The sequence below is a fragment of the Betta splendens genome, chromosome 1, assembly GCF_900634795.4.
Source record: "Betta splendens chromosome 1, fBetSpl5.4, whole genome shotgun sequence".
Classification (NCBI taxonomy): domain Eukaryota; kingdom Metazoa; phylum Chordata; class Actinopteri; order Anabantiformes; family Osphronemidae; genus Betta; species Betta splendens.
Window position 1 is genome coordinate 3,714,612 of NC_040881.3, and position 24,500 is coordinate 3,739,111.

At 42.1% G+C, this 24,500-nt stretch overlaps 4 protein-coding genes and 2 long non-coding RNA genes across 10 annotated transcripts; 2 read left to right on the forward strand and 4 right to left on the reverse strand.

Annotated features, from left to right (window-relative positions):
* Positions 1–142: 142 nt before the first annotated feature.
* On the reverse strand, positions 143–1,508 carry ubl5 (ubiquitin like 5). The gene is made up of 5 exons (XM_029158918.3): positions 1,372–1,508; positions 1,029–1,093; positions 705–788; positions 592–629; positions 143–443 (listed from the first exon to the last, which is right to left on the reverse strand). Exons 2-5 carry the CDS (start codon positions 1,082–1,084, stop codon positions 400–402), a joined length of 222 nt encoding a protein of 73 aa, XP_029014751.1. The 5' UTR covers positions 1,085–1,093; positions 1,372–1,508; the 3' UTR covers positions 143–399.
* Positions 1,509–1,580: 72 nt separating this feature from the next.
* pin1 (peptidylprolyl cis/trans isomerase, NIMA-interacting 1) lies at positions 1,581–4,643 on the forward strand. Its single transcript, XM_029158905.3, has 5 exons — positions 1,581–1,746; positions 2,355–2,437; positions 3,178–3,286; positions 3,364–3,474; positions 4,047–4,643. Exons 1-5 carry the CDS (start codon positions 1,689–1,691, stop codon positions 4,154–4,156), a joined length of 471 nt encoding a protein of 156 aa, XP_029014738.1. The 5' UTR covers positions 1,581–1,688; the 3' UTR covers positions 4,157–4,643.
* Positions 4,644–5,476: 833 nt separating this feature from the next.
* Positions 5,477–6,229, reverse strand: LOC121202156 (uncharacterized). Its single transcript, XR_005897538.2, has 2 exons — positions 5,726–6,229; positions 5,477–5,597 (listed from the first exon to the last, which is right to left on the reverse strand). It is a non-coding gene; the product is annotated as an uncharacterized LOC121202156 (long non-coding RNA).
* Positions 6,230–7,317: 1,088 nt separating this feature from the next.
* On the forward strand, positions 7,318–23,439 carry LOC114854265 (neoverrucotoxin subunit alpha-like). Of its 5 annotated transcripts, none has more exons than XM_029148521.3 (4): positions 7,318–7,457; positions 15,323–15,444; positions 19,376–19,508; positions 20,555–23,439. In XM_029148521.3, the coding sequence occupies exons 3-4, from the start codon at positions 19,409–19,411 to the stop codon at positions 22,084–22,086; spliced, it is 1,632 nt and encodes a 543-aa protein (XP_029004354.1). In that variant the 5' UTR covers positions 7,318–7,457; positions 15,323–15,444; positions 19,376–19,408; the 3' UTR covers positions 22,087–23,439. The 5 variants fall into 5 exon arrangements, with proteins under 5 accessions (XP_029004354.1, XP_029004371.1, XP_029004378.1 ...); XM_055503429.1 differs by lacking the exons at positions 7,318–7,457; positions 15,323–15,444 and adding an exon at positions 17,805–17,956 and having other exon boundaries at positions 20,555–21,955; positions 22,007–23,439; XM_029148538.3 differs by lacking the exon at positions 15,323–15,444 and having other exon boundaries at positions 7,319–7,457.
* Positions 8,288–14,909, reverse strand: LOC114854259 (uncharacterized). Its single transcript, XM_029148509.3, has 3 exons — positions 14,808–14,909; positions 14,019–14,117; positions 8,288–13,472 (listed from the first exon to the last, which is right to left on the reverse strand). Exons 2-3 carry the CDS (start codon positions 14,107–14,109, stop codon positions 9,082–9,084), a joined length of 4,482 nt encoding a protein of 1,493 aa, XP_029004342.1. The 5' UTR covers positions 14,110–14,117; positions 14,808–14,909; the 3' UTR covers positions 8,288–9,081.
* LOC129603434 (uncharacterized) lies at positions 15,474–16,089 on the reverse strand. Its single transcript, XR_008693317.1, has 2 exons — positions 15,958–16,089; positions 15,474–15,562 (listed from the first exon to the last, which is right to left on the reverse strand). It is a non-coding gene; the product is annotated as an uncharacterized LOC129603434 (long non-coding RNA).
* Positions 23,440–24,500: the final 1,061 nt, after the last annotated feature.

The following is a 24,500-nucleotide window of genomic DNA, read 5'->3' on the forward strand; positions in this document are numbered from 1 at the left end:
AGTTGGATAATCTCAGTACAACAGTAAATTAGTGCATCTTGAAACAAAAGTCTATATACATTTTGTCTACTGCAACAAACTTATCAAAAAAAATTCATAATAACAGTAATACCAGTAAAAACATAGGAGGACGCACTCAGCCTTGTAGGTATGTAAATATCAGCTTTATTTCCAAAATATCAAAACAAAAATAATTGTAAAACAACAAACATCTTTCACATAATGAATTGTGGCCAAAAATTAAAAGCTAAAACCTAAAATGTATGTAATATAATCTGTATTTTATGCTTTGAACACATAACACCTTTCAGTCTTGTTGTCATTCCCGTGATGGATTCCATCTGTGTGTGTGTGTGTGTGTGTGTGTGTGTGTGTGTGTGTGTGTGTGTGGGCACATGTCTACTGGTAGTACAGCTCCAGGTTCATCCCATCATGAATTTCATCTGCACAAATCTTAATTAAGAAAAACAGATTCAACCAAGTGAACCATTAGAAACATTTAAACAGTTGCAGTCCATGCTTCAGGCTAATGCCTTAAACTGGATTTAAAGAATAGTGAATACAGATCTTAAAAGTTGGTCAAAAGGATACAGTCACCAAGAGACACATGATCCTTAAATATAGTGTACCTGTTAAAACAGCAAAGGAACATTTAGTTGCTAATACAACAAATTTCATCAAGCAGCATCCAGATTACAGTTTACCATTTCTTCAACACAATCTTGTCGTGCCGTGTTCCTGTCTGGGCAGCAATGAGCTTCTTCAGATCTCCAATAGTGTCCTCAGAGCTGAAATATGGGGGTTAAGGAGGAAGCAATGTGACGTCACATAAGTATAATCCCACAACTGGAGGTTTACTAGTACGATGGAAATCTGCTGATATGCTCAACAAACGTGATTTGCCAGACCCATATTGTTTGACATTTATGTGAATCTTAAATCATAAAAGAATTAAAAACTTTGTTTTAGTATGATCACTGCCAGCAGAATTTCCACATGGATGTCTCTACAGTTTCAGTGAAGGATACTTGCACTTTACCCGGACCTTCTTGCCCAGACGATCGTTGCAGACCACCTCAATCATCTTCGGTTCCTGTCAACCCAAAATATGTGAACACGTGTTCGTGTTGAGTCGATTTAGACCATTTCAATATAACAACACAGCAACAGCCCTACGTGTTTTAACTAAAGGGCTTAAATCGCATGGAGTTACATATGTTTAAATCAGCCATGTTGTTTTATTTAGCTAGCATTAGCCAGAAAACAGCATCTCCCTATATTTTCCGAACCAACGGACGTAGTTAAAGAGTATAACTGTATCAACTGTTGTTTATTTTTACAAATAAAATCAGCTAAATGCAACGTTCTTACCTTTAGTTTAACAGATAAGTCGCAAACAACCCCTGTTCTATATTTTCTGGAACGCTCTCGACGCGTTTATCGTAAAGCTGAATTATTTTCTGTATTATCCCCTCGACCAATCATAGGGATAATAGCGCTGATTGACGTCTGAAACAAACCTTTGAGAGGACAGAGAATCCATCGGAGGCGGGCTTAATTCTGAAAACAACTCGTGCCGTAAATACATTCCTAACTGTCGTAACTTACCTAACTAGCTCAACTTGTCACAGGGCAGCTGAACCAAACAACAGTTTTAAAAGAGCTGCTCTAGGAAATAAATATTAACAATGGCAGACGAAGAGAAGCTTCCGTCTGGGTGGGAGAAAAGAATGAGCCGCAGTTCAGGTAATGGAGCTAACGTCGGAAGACGCTAGATGTCTATACATGACCAGCTAGCTAACTAGATTAATGGAAATCTGCTGTAAACCTAGCATACCAGCTAGCAGCCCCTGCATCGTGGTCTACAGCTGAAGCGAGACAGAGGGAGCTTATAATACATTGATTGAGGCTGAAACTAGACGGGCACAGCTCGGTTTGTTAAATGTGATGTTTGGCTGTTATTAGATGTGCTGCTTCATGGTCCCGCCAGAACTGATCCCGTTTAACCTGCAGGGCCCCGTCCTGGTGCTTTACCTGCCGAAAGAGATATTTTAGCCAGTAGTCACAAATATCTGCGTACTAATGCATCTCTATATAGCATTGGACACCCCTGGTCAAACCACGGTCACCAAACTATGAACTGTATTTTACTGTATTCTTTAAGCATTACTCTATGCATTCGTATAAAAAAATCTTATTAGTTCTGCTTTAACAAAACACTACAATTAATCATGCATCGTTGCCCTAGATCCGGCTTTTGTTTACATCAAAACGTTTGCATCATTTCGTTTTCAAATAGATTGTTTTATTGCCTTTGGTTGGACTCAGATTTAACATGTTTGTCTGTTTGCCAGGCAAAGTGTACTACTTCAACCACATCACTAATGCCAGCCAGTGGGAACGCCCAGTGGGGGATGGCCGTGGAGAACCAGATAAGGTTGTTATGTGTGAATAAATAATGTAATAAACATTTATTACAAAGCAAACCAGTGTAGGATTACATCAACTGTTAGAATGATGAGGACGTTCGAGACTTAAAGAACAGAACAGTGACACCTGCTGGTTCGAACAGTGTATTGTTGCTGTCAGGTTTTTACAGCATCGTCCTGCTGGTTTCACATTGTAGAGGAGCGTCTCCACTTTTCTAGTTGTTATGCTTCTTTTTTGCGTTGAGCTTTATTGGTTCTAAGAAGAAATTTTCTGAAATGAAAGTCTTAAAAATGATGATGATGGTGATTTTAAAAGACAAGCCTTTAATAACATAATGTCTTTGAAGAGACAAAAGACTTTGGATTTTTCTCTTGGCTGCTGCTCACGTTGTGACAGTGACTAGTTTAGACACGGGGCTGTGGGACGGCAGTTTTAGTTTTTTTTATTCTGAGAAACAAGACATGATCCAATACTTATCTTCATATTCATATCAAGGTGATGCCACTATCAAAGGTTACAAATCCATGTTATATATGTTATATATATATATATACACACTTCAGGAAAACTGTTAACTGACTTCTCAAATTTGTATGATGCAAATTAGATATTTAATAAAGCATATTGGATTACTACTCTTTGTAAGAAATATGTGAATGTTTTACTAATATTTTTCTAGCCTTAACAAAAACAAGTCTCTATAGTCTCTGATATGTTTTACCAATGGTCAGTTTAATCGTCTTTCAGGTACGCTGCTCTCACCTCCTAGTGAAGCACAATCTGTCACGTCGTCCATCTTCATGGCGAGAACAAAATATCACACGTTCTAAGGACGAGGCCCTGGAACTTATTCAGAGTAAGTAAGACAGAGGAGGGATGAGAGGTGATAAAGTCTGCCCAGAAACCTTATTGTCTTTTTTAATTCCCATGCAGAGTACATAGAACAGATCAAGAGAGGAGAGGAGAAGTTTGAGGCCCTGGCTTCTAACTACAGCGACTGCAGTTCCGCCAAAAACGGTGGAGATCTGGGATTATTTGGCAGAGGTGTGAACACAACAGTGACACATACACTTAGATATTTAACTTCACTAACATATGGTGGTTTTGTATATTTCTGCATCTGGGTCACAGGTAATTTTGTAGTTTTGTTTAAGCATCCGCTGTAAATCTGTGATGTATTGTAACAAATGAGTGTGTGCCACAGATAAGGACAATGTTTAGCTAATGTGTTGGCAGAAACACAAGATTATTACCAGACATTTAACACTGGGTTCATGAATAAAGTTTGTTCCAAACCAGGGGATTTGTAGTGCTGGACAGAGTTTCAGTAGCATTTTTCATTGACATCAAGTCATATACCTCGATATAGACAAGGATGCAGGGACAGAATAAACCTGAATACTGTTTAGCATCTGAAGAAATAAAATGGGGAGATTGGAGTCTTGAGTCTTCAGGTTTATTGCAGTTCAAAGAAATTAAAATTAATCTCAAATGAGCTATAGGACCTTTACATGAATAAATGGAGACCATAATAAATAGTCACCGAATGTCTAGTATATATTTTTTAAAGACATAAACTGTGTATTTCTGCGTTAACAAGCTGCTTTTTATTTCAGGTCAAATGCAGAAGCCCTTTGAAGACGTCTCCTTTGCTCTGAAAGTGGGAGACATGAGCGGGCCTGTTTTTACTGACTCTGGAGTCCACATCATCCTACGTACAGGTTGAGAGGAAGACGTCACATTCTGTACTGTGCTTCTATGTTATCATACACACATGTAAACCCAACTAGACCTGTGATTTATTTTAATGACACACGCCACTCAATAAACAAAGCTTATGAGCTGAATCACATCTTTTAAGTGTGATCGTTTTGTTACTAAAAACATTCATGAACGAGGAGAATTGCAGCTCGAGCAAGAACTGCCTGTGAATCTGTCACACGAGGAGTGCAGTTTGAGGTTGCACCTGTAAATGCTTGTTTTTGGATGTGCATGCGTTTAAAAGCTCCATTATTGTATGATTTCTACTGTATGTGTGGCAAGCAGTTCTATGAGTAAGAAAACGGTTTCATGAGAAGTTGTAGGATACAGACCCCTTTCATTCTACCTTGTCTACCTTTAGCATTGCTTCAGTCCCTGCAGGTTTTTAAACCAGCATGGTTCAGATAAACTGTTGGAATTCCCGTCCCATAAATAAACATTTTTATATCTTCTGTTTTTTCCAAATTCTTTATTTAAGTTCAGTTTTTTTCAGTTTAGCATTAGATCTGTGTGCAGGAGAGGAAACTTTCCACTTTGGAAGAGTGTGTGTCATGTTAAAATTTAAATTTACTTATTTTGTGTCTAATTAAGGACATTAAACAAAGTAGTGTCTGTAACTGACTTCCTCCCCAGTTGCATTGTGTGCATTTGTTTTTTGCTTGTGGAGATGAAGATGCTGGCGTTTATCATAATCTTATTAAATGCAGAATGATCACTCCACCTGTTGGTTGTCCACTACCTTGGTACAGTAAGTCCCTCGGCCCTCCTTTGTCTGGATGCTGGAGTTGAATAATAGGATTCAAAATAAATTATAGATACTTGAGAGAGGTTTTGTATGTCAAACTGTATGAACCAAATTTGGCAGAAGTAAGAAGAGAGAACTGACTGGCAGTCAGTCAGTCCTCTTCTGAACTGGGATTCATTTGACTCATGGCCCTGCTGTTCTTGAAAAGCATGAGTCACTGCAATTTTTTAAGAGAAAGGAAGATAGTAAAGGTAAATCTGTACAATAAGTGCTTTATTTAAGGACTAGGTTTTGTTTTGCTCATGGCCAATAATCACTCTTTTCTCCTTTGCTGCTTTTCCATGACCCTGTGTGACATCACAAACATGAGACTCAGACATGTCCCATGAGGGACGAAACCTTCTGCTTCCCAGGCCAATGCTGTATTGGGCAGGTCATACAGGTGTTAAATCCTAAGTAGAAGCATTTTACCATTTTTCCATCATAGTCACAATCCCACAGTGGAACTTAAACATGAAGCAATACAAAGAAAGGTATATGTTTAACATTAAATTGATTTATTGAAGCTATCAGATGTTTCTACATCATCTATGAAACTGATTGTTGATGTCTCGTCTTGACTGTCTTTTGCTCAGAGGGAGACCAACAGTGAGTTGAAGCGCTTCCAAACCCAGAAGAATCATGAACACATGTATGGTTATCATACAGTACATCATTACATCTACATTGTCAGTTTAAACTTATCACCACTTTATGTCACTACGATTACTAAGGTAAATGATGACTTACTGCACTGAGCCTCCGGAAGCACAGGTGATGACATCTCTCTAGGTCCTATGGTCATCATTTGGTCTGTGTCATCAAGGAGACTTCACCACCCATAGGTGGCGGTTGCCGTGGTAACGTTTTTGGAGGTGTCTGGTGAGAGAGCCTCAGGTTGTGGTGACAGTGGAGGTCAGTGTGGCTCATACAGACGGACCCGTCATCATCCGTGTTTACGCTTCACCACCAGCAGCGAGAGGCTGGTTTTGGCTCCGCCCCCAACACAGACCCCCCTCCCCTCCTCCCCCTTCAACCACCTCACACCACGTCACCTGTGGTGGTTGTGGGTGTTACCAGGTGCCTGTAACGTGGTCGTCAGGCAGCTGCCACACACATCTGTCAGGCTGCTCTTCTTCTCCTCCTTCTACCTTCAACCTCTCTTCTGGGACTTTTTACGCTTTCTGTGCCTCCTCCTCCTCCTCCTCCTCCTCCTCCTCCTCCCTTTATTTCTCCGCCTCCTCCTCCTCCTTTTTCTTCCTCCTTGTCCTCCTCCTTTTATTTTGCCACTTTCTGTCTTTTCTTTTCCTCTTCTTATTGGTGTTTTCAATCTTTTCTTCAGATTCCATTTTTCTTAACTTAAACCCCACCTCCTCCTTATCTCTTGTCTCAGTGCTTTCTCTCCTTCTTTTTCAGTAGTTCTTCCAACTCCTTTACATCCTGCATGCTGAGTTTTCTTAGTTCTTTACGTATCTTACTCAGCTCCTTGTTACTCTCCTTCAACTGTTTCTCTCCTTCCATTCTTCTTTTTTCTTCTTAATCTCCCTCCATTCTCCACCTCCTCCTTCTCTCCTGTCTTTTTTTCTTTTTTTTTCAGTCTCCTTCCGTAGTCTTTCATCCTCCTTCATCATCTGTATCCATTGTTTTCTTAGATTATCTATTTCCTTGATCTCCACTTTGTTAATTACATTCAATGTGTTCTCTCTTTCCTTCCATTCTTTTATTTTTTTCTTAACTTCATCAACTTTATCTCCTCCTTTCTTTTTGGTCTTTTCAAATTTCTTCTGTAGTTTTTGTATCCTGTATCCATTCTTTTGTTAGTTTTTTTAACTCTCTAATATCCTTGTTATTCTCCTTCATTTGTTTATCTTCCTCCTTCCATTGTTCTTCTAGCTCCTTATATTTGTTCTTCCATTCCTTTTCTCTCCACTTCCGTCCCCAGTCTATTTCCCATCCTCTCCTCCGTCACTTCCTCCTCCTCTGGCGAACAAGGTGACGGAGAAGGAGGAGGTTGCCTCTCCTTCTCCTCTGCCACCTCCTCCGCCTTGTTCACCTCCTTCTCCTCCTCCGCTGCCTCTTCGTCCACTTTCTTTCTCCACCTCATACGCCGCCTCGTCTGCCGCCTCCTCCTCCGCCTTGTCCTCCTCTGCAACCTTCTCCTCCGCCTTCACGTTCTCCACCTTCGCCCCAGCCTCCTTCTTCTTCCTGCGCTCCTTCCTCTCTGATGGTCAGACGTCAGTGATGCAGGTGTGAGGATGTAAACGTCTCCACACACGGCGACAGGGATGGGATGGTGCATGCAGTCTGATTGGGTCGCTGATGGCCAGCAGCGCACGTGGAGGAAGGCGTGTCTTTGACAGAGACTCAGCTGATCACCGGCCAGCGAGAGCAACGGCGTGAAGCCCGCGCCAGGACAGCAGCTCATAATAAGACGAGAGGGATTTCCTTAAATATGAGCGCGGCGTCCGGGACTTTATAAGTGGTCAGTAAATGTATTTGCCTTTTATTTCGCTGACTGTACGAGTGGTGTTTGTTCTAATTAACCTGTTGCTGTGTTGTTGTCACGTGACTATGCCGCACATCTTCTGGTTTCTGCTTTGTTGATGTGATGTTTCTGTCTTTCATTACTCTGTATTTAAGATACTCCTGGTTCTAGGTTTTAGCCTGAAACCCCACTGTCCCCCTTTTAGTACTAAAACGCACACTTTGTTTAAAGGACAAAGATGTATAAGATGTGTAAGTAAATCTGGCCGCCGCCATCTTGGTTTTCTTGTGTACAACTAGATCACTTACAGACGCTTTCTCTCTCACATATCATGCACATTTTTAAGTAACTTACACAACCACCTACTGTAGTAGAATAGCGATCATACTGCTGCTTTTGCTACTAAAACTGCTGCTGGCTAGTGTTTCCTGTATGTGACTTTAATTCTGCCACTTACTGTAAACCGATGCCGTGATCAGTTCAACAGAAAATGCTCTTTCTGTGCTTTTCTTATTCTATACGGTCATCAAATAGGTTATGACTTATGTTCAGCACTGAATGTTCTTTTGCAAAAAGAGATTCATCTTTCTCTCTCTCTACATCAAGTTTAGGTATCTGACATTCTGTTTGACTGCCCCATAGTTTATGGTTGCCTCCGCCTGGATGAGGTGGTACAGACAAGTTGAAAGCCGAGAGACAGGAGGATTGTGTGATCTTTGCATCATGCCTCTGTGGTGTATGTTCTGAGCCCCAGCTGGCTGTTTGATCTGCTCTCTCCATTATCTTTTATTTTTCTCTGTTACAATAAATTGCACAAAAGACAACTCTCCCATCAGCTTCTTTATTGCAAAATTTCCATCACACTTCGAATATTCAATTAGGTGAGCGATTGGATTTAAGGACCAAAACCAATGTTTTCTCTGATTTTTCATGTGTTTGAGCAAAGACACGAAGTCCCCGAGTCTCCCCTGTGAGAGACATCAGACGTGTACAGAGTGGTCTCGCCGTTCTAACACAAGTTACATGGTTTATTGAAGTCAAACTACAGTATTTACATTCTGTTGGAATACCTATAAATGACCTGTGTGTGAACGCTGAAGCTGGAATGAAAACACACACATTTTTATTATAAAGCTCTGACTTGCATTACGAGTATGAGCAAGTGTATGATGCTGCTGTGCACTGGGTGAGAGAGTTCTGTAGTAGAATACTGTTGATGAGAACTTGCTCGGGGTTGGATTTCTTTACGACTGACACCTCGTTCTTTTTCTCTCGGACTTTGGTGCCTTCCCTCAAAAAATATACTGATCCCCATATGTGTATGTGCCGCTGCGCATTCGTTTTCTCATTATTATAAAGGGTCAACATAAGCAGCACTTAGCATCATTAGCATGTCTACCACACCACTGTCGTAGCTCTGTAAATATGTCTGTGAATCGCATCTTCGCCCGGAGCAACCAGTCACTGTTTACTCACTGACTCACTGCAAAACAGCACAGAATGTATGTGTTATGTGTTTATGTGATGTCTCAGCAGCTGAGCAGAATCAGTGGCCAGAACCAAGTCTCACCCTGACTTGAAACCAACCAGTGGGATTTTATAGTCATTCAAGTCAGTCAACTCATTTCTGACTTGTGCTTTGTGGACTCTGGAGTTCTTCTCTTCTAACTTGAGCCAGCAGAACCTCCAGGGCATGAACCCGGCCAATCCATCCGGGCCGGGCCTCACACTGCTCTCTCTCAATCAGTGTGTGGATGTATTCTGAGATGGAGCGTGGAAGTGGTTTCAGTGCAATTTCTGCAAGTCTATTTAAACACCTTTGTATCATCTCCATCAAGCTCCTCATCTCATCCTGAACTGGTCTAGCCTTAAACTTCTTCTTCAGCAGAACCCTTATTGTCTTTCTACCACTGAGTAGGAACCTCTCATTCGGCTCAGCCGCCGCTTGTTCCCCTCCCATGTCGTGGCTGACGTGTTCTGGCCTTGGGCCTCTGTCTGAACCCTGAGAGAAGCATTGACCCATATCAACAAAGTGACACTGCAGGTGGGTCAAGAAACCTCCGCCTAAGAAAACACCAACCTCTAGGTTCTGGGCTCTGGTGAGCTCTGTCTCACATTCTTGTTTTATCGACCCCTGTTTTAGCGTCTGCAGTTTATCGACTGCATCCTCCAGCTCCTCTCTCAGTTGAAGGACCTCCTCTGTCAGAACCAAAGTTTTGGTGGTCATTTGACCCAAATCAGCAAAGAACCTCTTCCAGTTTTTCACATTTATGCTCCAAAACACTTCATTAATGCTGTCATCCTCCTCGACTGGCTCAGACCCTGAACATTTACATTCAAACAGTGCTGAACTGTTGAATTTGAAGTGATCTGTGGGTTTGTTGGTCTCTCCCTGTTGACATGGGACACACACAGAGTTTATTGTCTCTACAACTGAGGAGCGTTTCCCATCAGCAAATGTCACCAGAACCCTGATATTCTCCAGCACATCTTTACCAAAGATGGAAAACAGGGAATTACACGCATCTTTCTGTGATGCAGCTACAACACAAACTGCATCAATTTCACAGACTCCGTTGTCAGAGGCGAATAGTCGGCGCAGCTGCTGTCTCAGGAGCTTGTCTCCTTCTTTTGTCACAAACCCTGGTGTGTCAACCACAGTCAGGGAAAAGGGGATTTTAAAGCCCTCCTGGTGGTGGAGTTTGTAGACAGTGACTTCAGACGTCTGTTCCTCTTTAATTAATGTAAATCTGAAGTCATCGCTTCTCTCAACACCAAGTATATAGTTGATCATTGTGTTGATGAGAGTGGACTTTCCAGTGCCGGTTGCCCCAAGAAGCATCATCGTCCGATTACTTTTCTGGGTTCCTGTTCCCAAGCTATACATTCTGTGTCCTGCTGTGTTTGGCTCTTCTGTCAGAGGCAGCTGGTAAACTGAGGGGGGGGCAGACCGTACGCATTGGCAAGAGGATATCAGAAGTTCTGTTAGACTTCTGGTGGTGCAGACATTAACTGGGTTGCTTCGCTTGCTCCGACCAGTTCCCCCACAGTCACATCGGACCCTGACACTGTATTCAGTGTGTGGCTGAAGTCCTGAAATCAGACCTGTTTCTGAGGTTGACACTGTGTGCTTCCAATGGAGAGCTCCACTGGACTCTGTTTTGGTGAACTCTATGACGTAGTTCAGAATCTGGACGTTGTGGCCAACCTCGGTCGGTTTCTCCCAGGTCACCTCGATTTGTGTTCCAGCTGCTTTAGCTTGCAGATTCCCAGGAGGGCTGCTCGGTAACGTTTTAATGGATTGGCTGAATTCTCTGGCCGGTCCAACACCGGCTGAGGTCACTGCTCTGCATCTGAACCAGTACTCTGTGTTAGGAGTCAGACCTCTCACTGTGACGACTGGCTCTGTTTCATCACATGTGATTACTTTCCATTCATCTCTTCCACCAACGAGGGACTCGACTGAGTAGCGTATGATGCTCTCTGTTCCAGACTGGACTGGACCAATGCTCAGTGTCACACTGTTGTGACTTAAATCACTTCCTGTTACTGTCTCAGGCTTTGATGGTGGCTTAAAGTCTTCATTGACGAGACGACCATCTCTATAGAGATGGATCCTTGCACCTTTAGTGGCTCCCACTAAACCCAGTGTCAGAAACTTCATGTCTTCATTGTCCTTGTTGGCCTCAGCAAAATCACTGAAGAGCTTTGCTTTAAGACTCATTGAATCCAAGTGCTCTTGTGAATAGAACCAGGGTTCCTTATCTTCACTAGACAGCAGTGGCGGAACGTCACCTCTGGCTTCATCATTTAGGCATCGCGAGACACGTGACAGGTATGAACCAAAACGTCCGTCCAAGGTCGACATAAAACATGCAACAGTCTTTGTAGTCTGAGCTTCCAGCTTCACATCATTCTCAGATCGGACAGATCTCATATTGTTTAAGTCTTTGGTGATGAACATTAAGGTTTGAATTTCTTTCTCTTGATACTCCATCCACTCACTCAGACTGTGGATCACATCAGAGAACTCTGTTTTTTTTAGGGTATGATAAACATCCAACTTAAATTTAGAGCACAGGTCTATAAGCATTTTCAGGTTTTTACTGATCTCAGAGAACTGCTGGGCTGCTACGCTTTTCATGGCCTCACTGCACCTAAGTTCAAGCTTAGTGAAGTCCTCCAGGAGACGCAGTGACTCTTGTGGGAGGTCACATGTTGTGCAAGCATCGACCGTGATGGTTTTCTTTGTTCTAGCTCCACTACACTGAGGACACAGCTTGTCATCCGGTTTAACTGTTTTAAGGGGGTTTTCACTCCCTGGTTCGCTACGCAGAACCGGCACTACCGGTGAAACAACAAACTTCTCGAACGTTAAGGTTTTGATGGAGCCACCTGTTTCTCTGGCCGGTCCAACACCTACTGAGGTCACCGCTCTGCATCTGAATATGTACTCTGTGTTAGGAGTCAGTCCACTCACTGTGACTTCTCCAGCATCTGCTCTCATCGAAGTCCACATATTTTCTCCACTAACACTGTGTTCCACTGAGTAGCGTATGATGCTCTCTGTTCCAGACTGGGATGGACCAATGCTCAGTGTCACACTGTTGTGACTCACACCACCTTCTGTTAGTGTCTCAGGCTTTGATGGTGGCTTAAAATCCTCATTGACGAGACGACCATCTCTGTAAAGCTGGATCCTCGCACCCTTTCTTTCTCCGGCTAAGCCTGCTGTGAGGAACCTCATTTGGTTGTTGGTCTTGTTGGCTTCAGCAAAATCAGCAAAGAGTTTGGCTGTAGATCCCAGAACTCGCAGTGCTGATGAGAACGCCGATCCTCTGTCAAGGTCAGGATCCTGCGGAGTGGCTGCTTTTAGTATTTGCTCTAAATCATCAGTTAAAAGTGAGGTGAATGCAAAACAAATGGCATGGTCAGCATTTAGAGCTTCAACATCAAGCTCTTGTTCAGAGAAAACGTTTTTAATGTTTTCCATGTTAATTAAAGATTTTAAAAAGTAGATTTCCTTCTCTTCCCAATCCAGCCACTTTGTGAGTTCTTTCGTGTCAAATTTAGTAAAGATTTCTTCATATTCGGCTGCGTCACCTCTTTGGCTAGTTGTATATTTTTCTGCCATGGCTTGTAGAAAATCCTTCTTGAAATCACAACAGCAGCGTTTAAAAGTCTGCAGGTTTTGATTGATCTCTGGGAACTGCTGGGCGATGTTGGTGTTCAGGGCATCATTGCACCTTACTTCCAGGTCGGTCAAGTCTTCCAGGACACACTTTACTTTGTGCACTAATTCTGTGCTTATGTCGGGAATGACTTTAGAAAATGATGCATCAAAGTATGTCAGTGGCAGCAGCCACACTTTCAATGGTACAACATTTTCTTTACTGGGTCCCAGCAATTGTGGCAGGCTTCGATACACTTGTACTGCGTCCTGGTAAGTCACAGGATTTTTCTCAAGTGCAAAGTCTCCAATGAATTTGCAGGAGAATTTGTCATCAGCACTAATGTCCTGTCCCTTTATTCCCAGTGATGCATCACACTTTAAGCTAGCGACGAGCAGGTTAATCATAGATGTCAAGTTGCCCTGGATCTCTGAGTAATCTTCATTTTCTGACACCTCGCGGTCAAAGACAAAGAAGGCTCGCGCCCCATAAAGAATGCCTGTGACTACGTGTGTCGCATTACTTTTTGTGATAATGTCCCAGTACTTGACGTTTTTTGGTCCAAGATGATCCATAGACAGTTGCTGGAACTTTGTAGTAACTTCATATTTTAGTGTAACTCTGGCTTGATTCTTGGATTTCTTACAATCCACCAAATATTTAGCTGATCCCTCAGCCTTGATGAGTCCAAGCAACACGTTTAACTCCAGAGATGCATCAACATTTAAAGCTGATGATTTATCCTCTTTTGACTCAGATGCAATGATCTCAAATTGGCTGTTGTACTGTGGTCTCTCTCCAATATTCTTTTGCAGCTGGTCGTGGTCCCACAGTGAAAAACCTGCAAAAAAGATAGACAATGAATTATCATTAAACAGATTGTTTTTGTTTAATTAAATCTTTTATTTTAATTTTGTAAAGACATTTTAATATATTTTAATACATTTTCATAGATAAATTAAGTTCATTAATTTAGTTATGACCTTAAGTCACTTTACAGTGCCACAGTTTAAGGCCTCACAGAAGACAACTATACATCTGTGTGGAGGTCTTGAACACTGGGTAAAATGTTGGTCTGGGAGGCAGAAAGTTTCCAGGTCAAGCCCAGTTGGTTCCACCAGGTGTGTCCTTGAGCAAGACACTTCCCACTAGCTCCCCTGTGCCCGCACAAATATGTGAACAACTGCTGAATTGACACTTTGTAATGTTAAATTGCCAAATGCATTTTCAAACTGAAGACGATGTAGGAGCCATATGCTGTTGTCAAAACTGGCTTTAGAAACAACCTTAATTCTCAGACATTAAGGATGCTCTGGAGGTGGGGTGTTTAATTAAGTCACCCTTACATTAATAATTCCAGCTGTGTGACTGTGATGTCATTGCTTACCTGTGCAGAGTGACTCATCGCAGCGGTTATAGAGCATGCCGAGGGTGAATGTTCGGCCAAGCGATGCCACCTCTATTAGCTGTTTGTCCATCTCTTGACCTAAAATCAACAAAACAGCCAGCGTCATTACTTATCTCTGTGTGATGGAGGGAAGGAGATCCAAACCGGTAGCTGTTCTAGACAAAACAGAGGGCAGAACCATGACCCCTCTTCCACGTTGTGGCGATGAGCAGATTTTAGTGATGAATCAACGTGATGACGATCGAGGCTTCCCTCAGCAATTTCAAATTTATTCCTCTGGTTTCTGACCTTTTGTGCTCATGACTCTGTTTCTGAATCAGGATCACAGCCCCTAATTTTGAATGTGGATGTCTCTTTAAACTGTTTGCGTTTCACTCCTGCTTCCACTCCCCTGCAGCACCTTCACATAGACTCAACCTCACCCTGTGGAGACATTTCTTATAGTATCTTATTAGCCCTTCTACTGTATCTCTCCACACGGTGGGAAGTAGACCATTGAGCTTCACCTACTGGACAGAGGTAAAAAGGTTCTCATCTCTGTCTGTGGATGAGGAACAAACTCTGCAACAAGGCCGACAACAAGCCAGAAGTGAATGAAAAATTATTTCTATTTATATATAATATTTTTTCTATTATGAAGAATGTTTGAGAGCTGACGTTGTGTCTCAGCCTTTGAGTAATCATTTACTAAACATTAAATCTCTACTTCAGCACATCACAGCATTTACAAATTGAACACAAGTAAAAATCACTGTATTCAGTACTTACATCTGAAAGTGTTCGTGTTTGTATGAGGCTGCTCTGAACATCCTCTCAGTTTTATGCTCTGTAGAGCTCCACCTTCTGACAACAGAGAGAGGCAGGATTTCCCGGAAATCAGCTGATTTATAATAAGAGAACAGAAGTGAAATGGTCAGGCCATTTTCCTTTCCTTCCATTTTCACTTCTAGGAGATCAGAAATTATTTCTTACAGCAATTATTTGCTGTTACTCTATTAATGCTATTAGATAGGCTTCATATGCTCCATGCACACTGTATGAATTTAACTTACTTACTTACTTAAAACAATGTTAATGGAAGATATTGAAATTAAGGGCTCTCTTTATGAAGGATTTTTATATGATGTAATTCTTGACATTCTATCAAAAAAATATTAGAATGTCCCTACAAATCCTTTAAAAATGCTTTGTGAACTGAATCTGCAGAAGAACTTCTGACGAGCTTGTACGTTCTGACCCCATCTTACTATGACCGGACCGTTTTATTTCTGCTGCTCTTATAGATCAGATGATTTCGGGGAAGTCCTGCCTCTCTCTGATGGTGTCGGAGGGTGGAGCTCTACTGAGCATCCAACTGAGACAGTTTGTTCAGAGCAGCCTCAGACGAACACGGACACTTTCAGATGTAAGTACTGAATGCTGCTGTTTTCAAACGTCGGTGCTAATGCTGTGATGTGCTGAAGCACAGGTTCAGAGAACAGATTACCTGTTTAGGTCCGATGCAGTAAACACAGAGACAGATCCTATGAGGTGAAATTAGGTTCAGAATTAAAAACGTCAAAACTAAGTATGAATGTCCGAAAATACAAGTTTTGGTTTTGAATACAAAACTATGATTCAAACATCTGAAAACGTGATTAGAATATCTGAAAAAGGCTTAATTTTTTGTCTCTGCAAATTTTTCAAAGATAATTTATGTACATTCAAATCTGCATTTATAGTGATTCAGGTGCTGTTTTTCAGACATTCAAAATTAAGTTTTACGTGTTTCAAATCTGACCCTATTGAACCCGTTTTTTCGTTTTTTCACAAGCAAAACGAATCCAAAAGTAAAAAAAACCAAACAGCATTGAAAGATATCTTACAAAACCAAACCATCTACTGGTTAATTTGTCATGAAGATAAAATACAAACACACCACTTCTCTCGTTTCTCTTAATGTGAGCGTTCCTGTCTCATGCCGCGCTGCTCCATCTGCTTCCTCCCCTCACGTCTCTCGTGCGTCCTCCTCAGCTGTGCTGCGTTTCCCTGCGTCTGTGCCCGTGTCTTCTGTCCCGCGTGTCACCCGTCACCCCCAGGGACACGCACAAACGTTGCGGCTCCCAGTGCTTTTCCGAGGACGGGTCCACGTGGTTCTTTGGGTTGTTAAAGGTTGCCGACTTTTGCTCCAGAACGAGCAGAACGAGCTAAACAGCTCAACGAGGAGGCGCGCATTCCAGCGTTAGAGATGGCGAAATCGAAGCCTCGCGAATCACTGAGCAACTTTGACACAGTTGGGTTGAAATCGACACACTGGATGACAGTCAGAATATGTGAGAACCGCATCAGAGCAAACTGACCATCAAACTCTCACTGATACGTGGCTGATCAGGACCACAGTTTAGTTCAGTTATTTAATCAAACCTGTCTATGCGTCCCTCCCCCACGAACGTGATTTTGCACCGGGGGGCGCAGTTGTCTCGGTTCTCTAGGCGAGAGCGTCATTTTGCGCCCTTCTCCGCTCCGGGGCGTTTTTTCTGAAGGCTTGGAGCGGCGCCATCAAGGAGACATCCATCCACCGCTTTATCCCAGATGCGGGGGTGCTGGAGCCGATCCCAGCTGGCTATGGGTGAGAGGCGAGCTACACCCTGGACCGGTCGCCAGTCCACCACAGGGCAACACAGAGACAAACAACCATCCACACCCACACTCACACCTACGGGCAATGACTGCGGTCAAGTGAGCCGTCGTTCGTTCATCCGTCGTTCAGCCAGCCGCGCTTCAAAAACGTCTTGCGCCCGTATTACGCGCTTTACAGCAGAGCACAAAACACGCTCGTCGCGACTTCCTCTTTTCGTAGCGACACGTCTGGTCTGTTCAAAATATGGAAAACTACGAAACAAAATATTGCATATATAGAAAAACTCACCACACAAAGATCGGTGTATTTTTACTGTATAGTTTAGGATTTATTAGTATTCAAAACTACCAAGTCATACTGTAACTGTATGGGCCGTATAGTCTAGTTTAATCGTTAATAACTAGACTTTGGTGCATAGTTCCAGGCTCAGACCACTTTCCCCTTGTTCTACTAGTAATGTACTATCACCCCACAAATATTCATGTATTTTTACTGTATAGTTTAGGATTTAGCAGTACTTGAAAGTACTATGTCATACTGTAATACAGTCAACTTTGATGATTAATAACTTGACTTTGGTGCATAGTTCCAGGCCCAGACCACTTTCCCCTTGTTCTGCTAGAGGTGTACTATCACCCCACAAATATTCATGTATTTTACTGTATAGTTTAGGATAGGGAAAAGTGGTCTGGGCGTGGAACTATGCAACAAAATCAAGTTATTGATCATTAAAGTTGACTATACGGCCTATACAGTTACAGTATGACTTGGTGGATTTGAATACTAATAAATCCTAAACTATACAGTAAAAATAGACAGATTTTTGTGTGGTGATAGTACACCTCTAGTAGATCAGGGGGAAAGTGGTCTGAGCCTGGAACTATGCACCAAAGTTACGTTATTAATTATAAAATTTTACAGTATGACATGGTATTTTTAATTACTAATAAATGCTTAATTTTACAGTAAAACTACACAGATCTTTATTAGGCGACAGTTTTTCTCTATATGCAATATTTTGTTTCGTAGTTTTCCCTATTTTAAACAGACCGACGTCTCGCTATGAAAAGAGGAAGTCGCGACGAGCGCGTTTTGTGCTCTGCTGTAAAGCTAGTAATACGTGCGCAAGACGTTTTTGAAGCGCGGCTGGCTGAACGACGGATGAACGAACGGCGGCTCACTTGACCGCAGTGGGCAACTGCGAGTAGTCAATCCACCTAATGCACGTCTTTGGACTGTGGAAGGAAGCCGGAGAACCCACGCGAACACGGAGAACATGCAAACTCCACACAGAAAGGTACCAGGGCCGCCTCCAGGAATCGAACCCGCTGTGAGGCGACGGTGCTACCACCCCTCAAGGAGACGTGTTTGTAATTCTATTAAACCAAAATTTTAATTTTAAAATAGTTTCCACAGAACGTGACTTTCTCTGCCTCTTCAGCTTTGGAGAAGAGCCGTTCACACAGCACTGATGTCTGACTAATAACGATATTTTTATTGAAATTGTGACGTGTCAAAAGTAGTTGTAGTCTTTAATTACAGTTTGGACTTGTCGTGAATACATTACCTGGAAACCTTCGTTTATAGCCTGGACGTAACTTTGGCTAGCTAGTATAGTTAGCCAACTAATTCTCCACCGGCGCCACAGAAATATTCTTTTTAAACCTACTTGACTCCCCATTAATGGTGTTTACGACAGAACGGCAGTTTGAAGCGGAGCCTCAGCCCGCACACCTGCCGTTACAGCCCGTTCAATCTCCCCCAACGGGAGGGAGTCGGAGAGGCGGCCATGATGGCTTCGACTTCAGGCTTCTCTCCAGTATTGTCCTGCACCGATCCAGAGTCAGATGTGGGCGGAGCTATCAGCTTCACTGATCTAGGATCATAGGGGATGGAGTCTACTTAAATATTTTACACTGGGCGATCATTTAACATTTACATTTAACATTTACATTTAGAATTTTGCACATTTAACTAAATGTGAGAAAACATGTGTCACTTAGTTAAATGTGAGAAAACTCATGTACCATGACGACGAGCTAGTATTAAACCCTTTTTACTTACCTGTTTGCCTGGGTTACTCACCCAGGTCATGGGTTTGACCCTAGAAGCAGGAGCAAGCCAGTGACTTCTGTGCTGGTCCCGAGCCCAGATAAATAGAGAGGCATCCAGTGTAAAAACTTGCCCAAAAACATCCATGTGAATCATTGACTGTGGTGACCTCTGACAGGAAAAAAGGAGTCACCTTTTTAGGCCAGAATCAGCAGATCAAGTCATTTAATAATAGGGGCCATACGCTAAAATATGACCGCAGAGAAACCAAGAGGAGAAGGCAGCAGGAGAGGACAGACCAGCTTCTTCATGCTTCTACTCATGTTTCCATTCAGAAAAAGCTCCTTCTATAGGGAATAACACTCTCCTGCCCTGCACCTCGTCATTTAAAATATAGATTTATTCATATATAGAAGACACGCCTGATGCTTCAATCTAATCATCAATAGTCGTTTTTTTAATCAGTTTCCAGTCCATGTCCCATCCAACTTCACATTTTCTAATTCCTTATGTAGATGTAAATAACTGGACATTGTCTCATTCATGTGTTAATGTTTTCAGTCTACAGCAGAATTAGAGGACCTGGACCTGCTGTTCAAGTGCTTTTGAGAGAATGAATTGCACATACACTGTTTGAAAATTGCTGCTTTATGTGTCTTGGCAGTGAAACGGAGCAACAGGCAGGAGGACAAGAACAATGGAAAAGGAAAGCAACATGACAATAATGGTTGCTGCAGTTGGGCGGCCATTTAGCACCGGCATGCTGTATGACTGCCGCAATGATACACTTGTCCCTGGTAAGAACAAAAGGAGATGCTACACTTTTACACTTTGTAATAGTGTTGCTCTAGATATACAGTCGAACTCGAAATGATTCATACTTACTTTCATTCAACCAGTAGATGTTTTTGTTTTATATTTCTTTTGACTGGAAATGACACAGACTTCTCGCAAAGAAAATAGGACTATAAATGAGAGGCATCATTGTGAAAGAACTGATTACTCATCTTTTATTTTACATTTAAACAAAAAGTGTCATCTTCTGCATTGTGCATCACTTCTCAACAATCAATATAAAAACCTTTTATTAGGTGTTATAAGAATCAAACTCCAATAAGAGCTGACCAGCGTTCTGCATGTATCCAATGGTATTTTGTGCCCATTCATCTTTAGCAATGCGCTCCAATAATAATCTTTTTTTCCACTATGATGCCTCTTGTACATTTGTCTTATTGCCTTTTGCAAGAAGCCTGTGTTATTAAAAAACCTGCTGGTTCAATAAAAGTGACTTGGTAACATGAATTTTTGCAGGGGGGTAAATACTTTCAAGCTTGAATGTATATTTACTTTTGGGAATGCGTTTGATTTTACATTATATTTAAAACTTTGGTATAGGGGATGCAGATACCACCAGACAATGCTCCATCAGCTTGAGAGGCAAAGCAAGCTGACATCTTCAGTAGGGAACCAGCACAATATGGAAATAAAAAAGAAAATTGTCTGCTTAACTATGTGGAGACCAAGGAGCTGGTGGAACAACGCAAGAGGTTTCATAGCATGTTTATTCTGACAGCCACTGACTGGAAGAAACCCTTAAGAACTGTCACACATGCTGCTGAGAAAGCCTCTGGATGGCTGCTGGTGTTTGGGTGGTGAATGCATAGGAAAAAATGAAAGAAGGAGAACTCGTTTACTGGTTTCTTATTCGTTTTTGTATTACCTGCAGAATCTCAGACAGTACCCCAATTCACTGTTCTGTATGTAATGACCAGGGGTGGATTGTGTAATAATTACCTTGGGGGTTCTCATGTCTCATGAACATTATTCTCTTCCTCCCTTGTAGGTTTGTCACTGTGGAAGCGGGAAAACCTGTCACAATTTATGGGAGAAAGACCACAGCTCTATAGTGACTTTGAGATTATTACATCTGATTCAACAGAAGACAAATCATCAGCACTAAATGTTAGTGCATCACTGAAGGCAAGTTTTCTCAGTGGAATGGTTGAGGTTGAAGGATCAGGGAAATACCTGAAGAATGATGTGAAATCAAAGAATCATGCCAGAGTTACACTGAAATACGAAGCTTACACAAAGGTCCAGGAGCTGTCAATGGATCATCTTGGAAGAGACAATGTTGATTATAAAGATATTTTAACCAAAGGAGTAGCAACACATGTAGTTACGGCCGTCCTTTATGGGGCTCAGGCCTTCTTTGTCTTTGACCGTGAGCTGTCTAAAGACGAGGACCGTCAAAATATCGAGGGCCACTTGAAGGTGGCCATTCAGAAAATTCCTAAAGTGTCAATAGAGGGTGAAGGTTCAGTTTGCATAGATGATAAGTTCAGTAAAACCGTGGAGGAATTCTCCTGTAAATATCACGGAGACTTTTTCCTCGAGGAGAATCCTGTAACGTTTGTAGAATCAATAAAAGTCTACCAAAGCCTGCCAAAACTCCTGGAGGCCCACATGACGCATGTTGTGCCACTGAAGGTCTGGCTGTTGCCACTGACGTACTTTGATTCTGAAGCTGCTAAACTAGTCTGCCAGATAAAAGCAGACCTAGTGCACCGCGCACAGTGTGTGCTGGAGGACATCACTGACCTGGAACTGAGGTGCAACGACGCCATGAAAACTACCATTGCCCAACAGTTCCCAGACATTGGCAAAAACCTTAAAAACTTCAGAAATCTGTGCTTCAACTTGAAGGTGAAATTCCAACAAAACTTGGCAAAGAGACTTCCGTTAATCCGGGGAGGTGACGAAAAAGACACAGGGCTGGATAAAAGCCTCCATGATTATGAGAATTTCCTCTTTAGGTCAAATCTGAACGTGTGGATGGAAAATCAGGAAAAAGAAATCTCCCTCTTGATGGCAATCACAGATAAGTTGAAAAAGAAGGGAACCAAGATCCTCCTGTCTGAGAAAGACCTGTACAAGGAAATACTCAGTGAAGACCGTGTCATGTGTTTTGTGTTTCACTCCTTGACAAGCACTGACTCATTCCTCTCAGATTTGTCCATCTACCTGAATAAATCTGCTGAACCAGACCTTAATGCTGCCCCAGCCGACAGAGGAGATAAGAGAAATTGGTTCTTTTCAGACAATGTATTTGATGAAGTCAAAGGAACAATGGCGCGTTTCAGCGAGTCCAGCAAAGAGATCAAACGCCTGGCGATGGTGTTAGCAGCTGAGCATAAAGGCGCAAGCATTCATGAATATGAAGATGGCGATCTTATAAAGGAGCCTAAAGGAGATAGCAGCAATGCATATGAAGATGGCGATCTTATAAAGGAGCCTGAAGGAGCAGGCAGCAGTGAAGATAAACATGGTAATCGTAAAAAGAAAAAACCTGCACCACTTCAAACTGAATCTTAAAGCAATTAGACTTTTGGTAGCTGGTCTGACTCTAACACAGAGCATGTGAAGGGTTTAGATCTAATGTTGTACCCAGGTGAGCATATATAAAACCATATGTTATTCAAGCTGCTCCCTGTGGACCGTTCTCTACAAAACACAAATAGGAAACTTCGCTTCACAATATCACAGAACATTAATGTTTAGAAACTGAGGACATCACTGACCTGGAACTGAGGTGCAGCGACGCCCTGAAAACTAGCATTGCCCAACAGTTCCCAGACATTGGCAAAAACCTTAAAACATTCAGACATCTGTGCTTTAACTGAAAGGTGAAATTCCAACAAAAGAAACTTCCGTCAATTCAAGGAGGTGGCAATATCACAGAACATTAACGTTCAGAACTTAAGCTTGTTTAAATCACTGTTAGTGATTTTATCCCTTTTAGGATTAATTCAGCATTGAAATGCGGGTGTTAGATTGGACGTTCCCTTAGGAACAAACTGTCAGCCATCACTCAGCTTCTGAACAACTTTATGCTGTTTTTATGCTTGGTAAAAGCACATATCTTCCTGGTGTTAAGTTCTGGTTCCTGAAGAGATGGTCAGTTTATAAACTACGGAGTCAATTTAGGGTCACACAAGATTTGTGCGCATGTAAACCGATCTGTGCGTGTGAAACCAGATTTGTAACTGTAGACTTAGTGGGATTTACAAAATTAAACAAAGATCTTGACTAATTGTACAAGTAAAATAATGTGACTTCTACTTGTCTAGATGACAGGCTATTAGCAGAAGCATGCTATGTTAAGGTGCAATTCAACAGCCTTATATGTAACGCTGTTGTTAGGGCAGAGCTTTTAGATTTTAGCGCGGGATGCTGCATGTAATTCATTGCTTCCCGCTGATGTTTCAAGCAGTTTTCAATCACTTGTCTACAAGGCAGCAGACGCTGTGCTGCTGCAGAATCTCTCTGAGTCCAAATGTCACCGATAACAAAACTATCGCAGAAAGCTTGGTCTGAGAAATCATGACCGTTTATTTAGTTTGCACCATAATGCAGACCTGTACATTTACTTAGCTCGCTCTTCGAATGTTAGCTGTCCTTGTCGATGCTTACACAATGTTTGCGAATGTTTTGTTGTCTGTACACAATCTAAACAGCCTTTACAGTTTTACAAGGCGTATTCTGACGCAGTACGATTGCTGCTCGTGTTGTAGATGTGGAAGTATTAAACAGGAAATCATGGCCTGAAGTCTGCTGTTAATTGATTCAATCTTTTGTCAATAAAATATATTGATGCATTCTGCATTCTGTCTTTAGAGTCTGGTTTGTCTTTAACAAGCTTTGCTAATAAAGAAAATTCAAATTTCAGTGGTCTTGTCTTTTGTTATTGCGTTGCCAGATCACATGTTTCACTCAACTTTTGTGTCACGTTACGAGTCACGGTCGCGTTCAACATTTTAAGTCTATGAAGCTAAAGTTTGATTTGGTGCCTTTTGCTCAAGTTACAAGATAAGCAACCGGCAGCATTGATCTCCATCAGCTCCACACAGCAGTGGTAGGAGGCACCGGCTGGTAGGGCAGATTTCACTCACCTACAGTGACACCCTGGGCTCCAGAAACTGGCTGAACACCCTTAAGGTGCACCCAGATGTTGTTTGGTACTCCCTTAAGCCAATGTACAAGCTCATGCTGAAGAAACCACAAAAAGACGGAATGAAGGCTGCCATCCTCACCGGGTGAGGAGGCAGGAACTCACCCAGTGACCCTTACTGTGTCCCACATCTAACATGGCTTACCACTGCTGCCCTCTTCAGGCCTGCAGGGGAACTTTGGCAGTAACCATCCTCTGGGCCTAGGATATGTATGGAGATGACATTGGCCCCACTGATGTGTGAGGTGATTTATATCATTCACTATTATTAATATATGATCATTTCACTGACATGTGCATGTATGAAAGGCAACCTTAACTTCAGCAGCCACGAAATACTGGTAAAGGGGCTACGCAGGTGATGTGTTATTTTTATACTTCATACATCATTTTGTGTTTTCCTTGTTTTCTGTAACTGTGAGGTTCATAAAAAAGTAGGTTTAACTCTAACTCCGACAAAACACAGATGATTGAATCCAACAATCGCTGCTGGAACGAATGCTTTAATCTGAGCAAGGTCAGTTCAGCCCCTCATCACATAGCCAGCCATACTAATACACATATGCCTTAAGGGACAGTGTTACTGTATATGTGTTAGTTACACTTTTAATTGTTTTAATGAAGGTGGACACACACCACAGATTAAATTTGAAGCTTTGGGATGAGGACCTGCAGGATCAGACCTTCTGGGAGCATGTCGTACGGACCCGACACAGGGCACACATACATACAATCCACTGCTATGAGCTATAGTCTGACCTGTGACAAGCATCTGACA

Bases quoted from the DNA above. Each gene is read 5' to 3' on its own strand.
- ubl5 (XM_029158918.3), bottom strand. From the start codon at position 1,084: ATGATTGAGGTGGTCTGCAACGATCGTCTGGGCAAGAAGGTCCGGGTA. The intron at 630-704 runs GTAAACTGTAAT...CTGTTTTAACAG, and splicing joins AAGATTGTGTTGAAGAAATG to GTACACTATATTTAAGGATC. The intron at 444-591 runs GTATCCTTTTGA...AGATTTGTGCAG, and splicing joins TCATGTGTCTCTTGGTGACT to ATGAAATTCATGATGGGATG.
- pin1 (XM_029158905.3), top strand. From the start codon at position 1,689: ATGGCAGACGAAGAGAAGCTTCCGTCTGGGTGGGAGAAAAGAATGAGC. The intron at 1,747-2,354 runs GTAATGGAGCTA...TCTGTTTGCCAG, and splicing joins AAGAATGAGCCGCAGTTCAG to GCAAAGTGTACTACTTCAAC. The intron at 2,438-3,177 runs GTTGTTATGTGT...ATCGTCTTTCAG, and splicing joins GCCGTGGAGAACCAGATAAG to GTACGCTGCTCTCACCTCCT.
- LOC114854259 (XM_029148509.3), bottom strand. From the start codon at position 14,109: ATGGACAAACAGCTAATAGAGGTGGCATCGCTTGGCCGAACATTCACC. The intron at 13,473-14,018 runs GTAAGCAATGAC...TCTTTTTTGCAG, and splicing joins CGATGAGTCACTCTGCACAG to GTTTTTCACTGTGGGACCAC.
- LOC114854265 (XM_029148521.3), top strand. From the start codon at position 19,409: ATGGAAAAGGAAAGCAACATGACAATAATGGTTGCTGCAGTTGGGCGG. The intron at 19,509-20,554 runs GTAAGAACAAAA...CCTCCCTTGTAG, and splicing joins CAATGATACACTTGTCCCTG to GTTTGTCACTGTGGAAGCGG.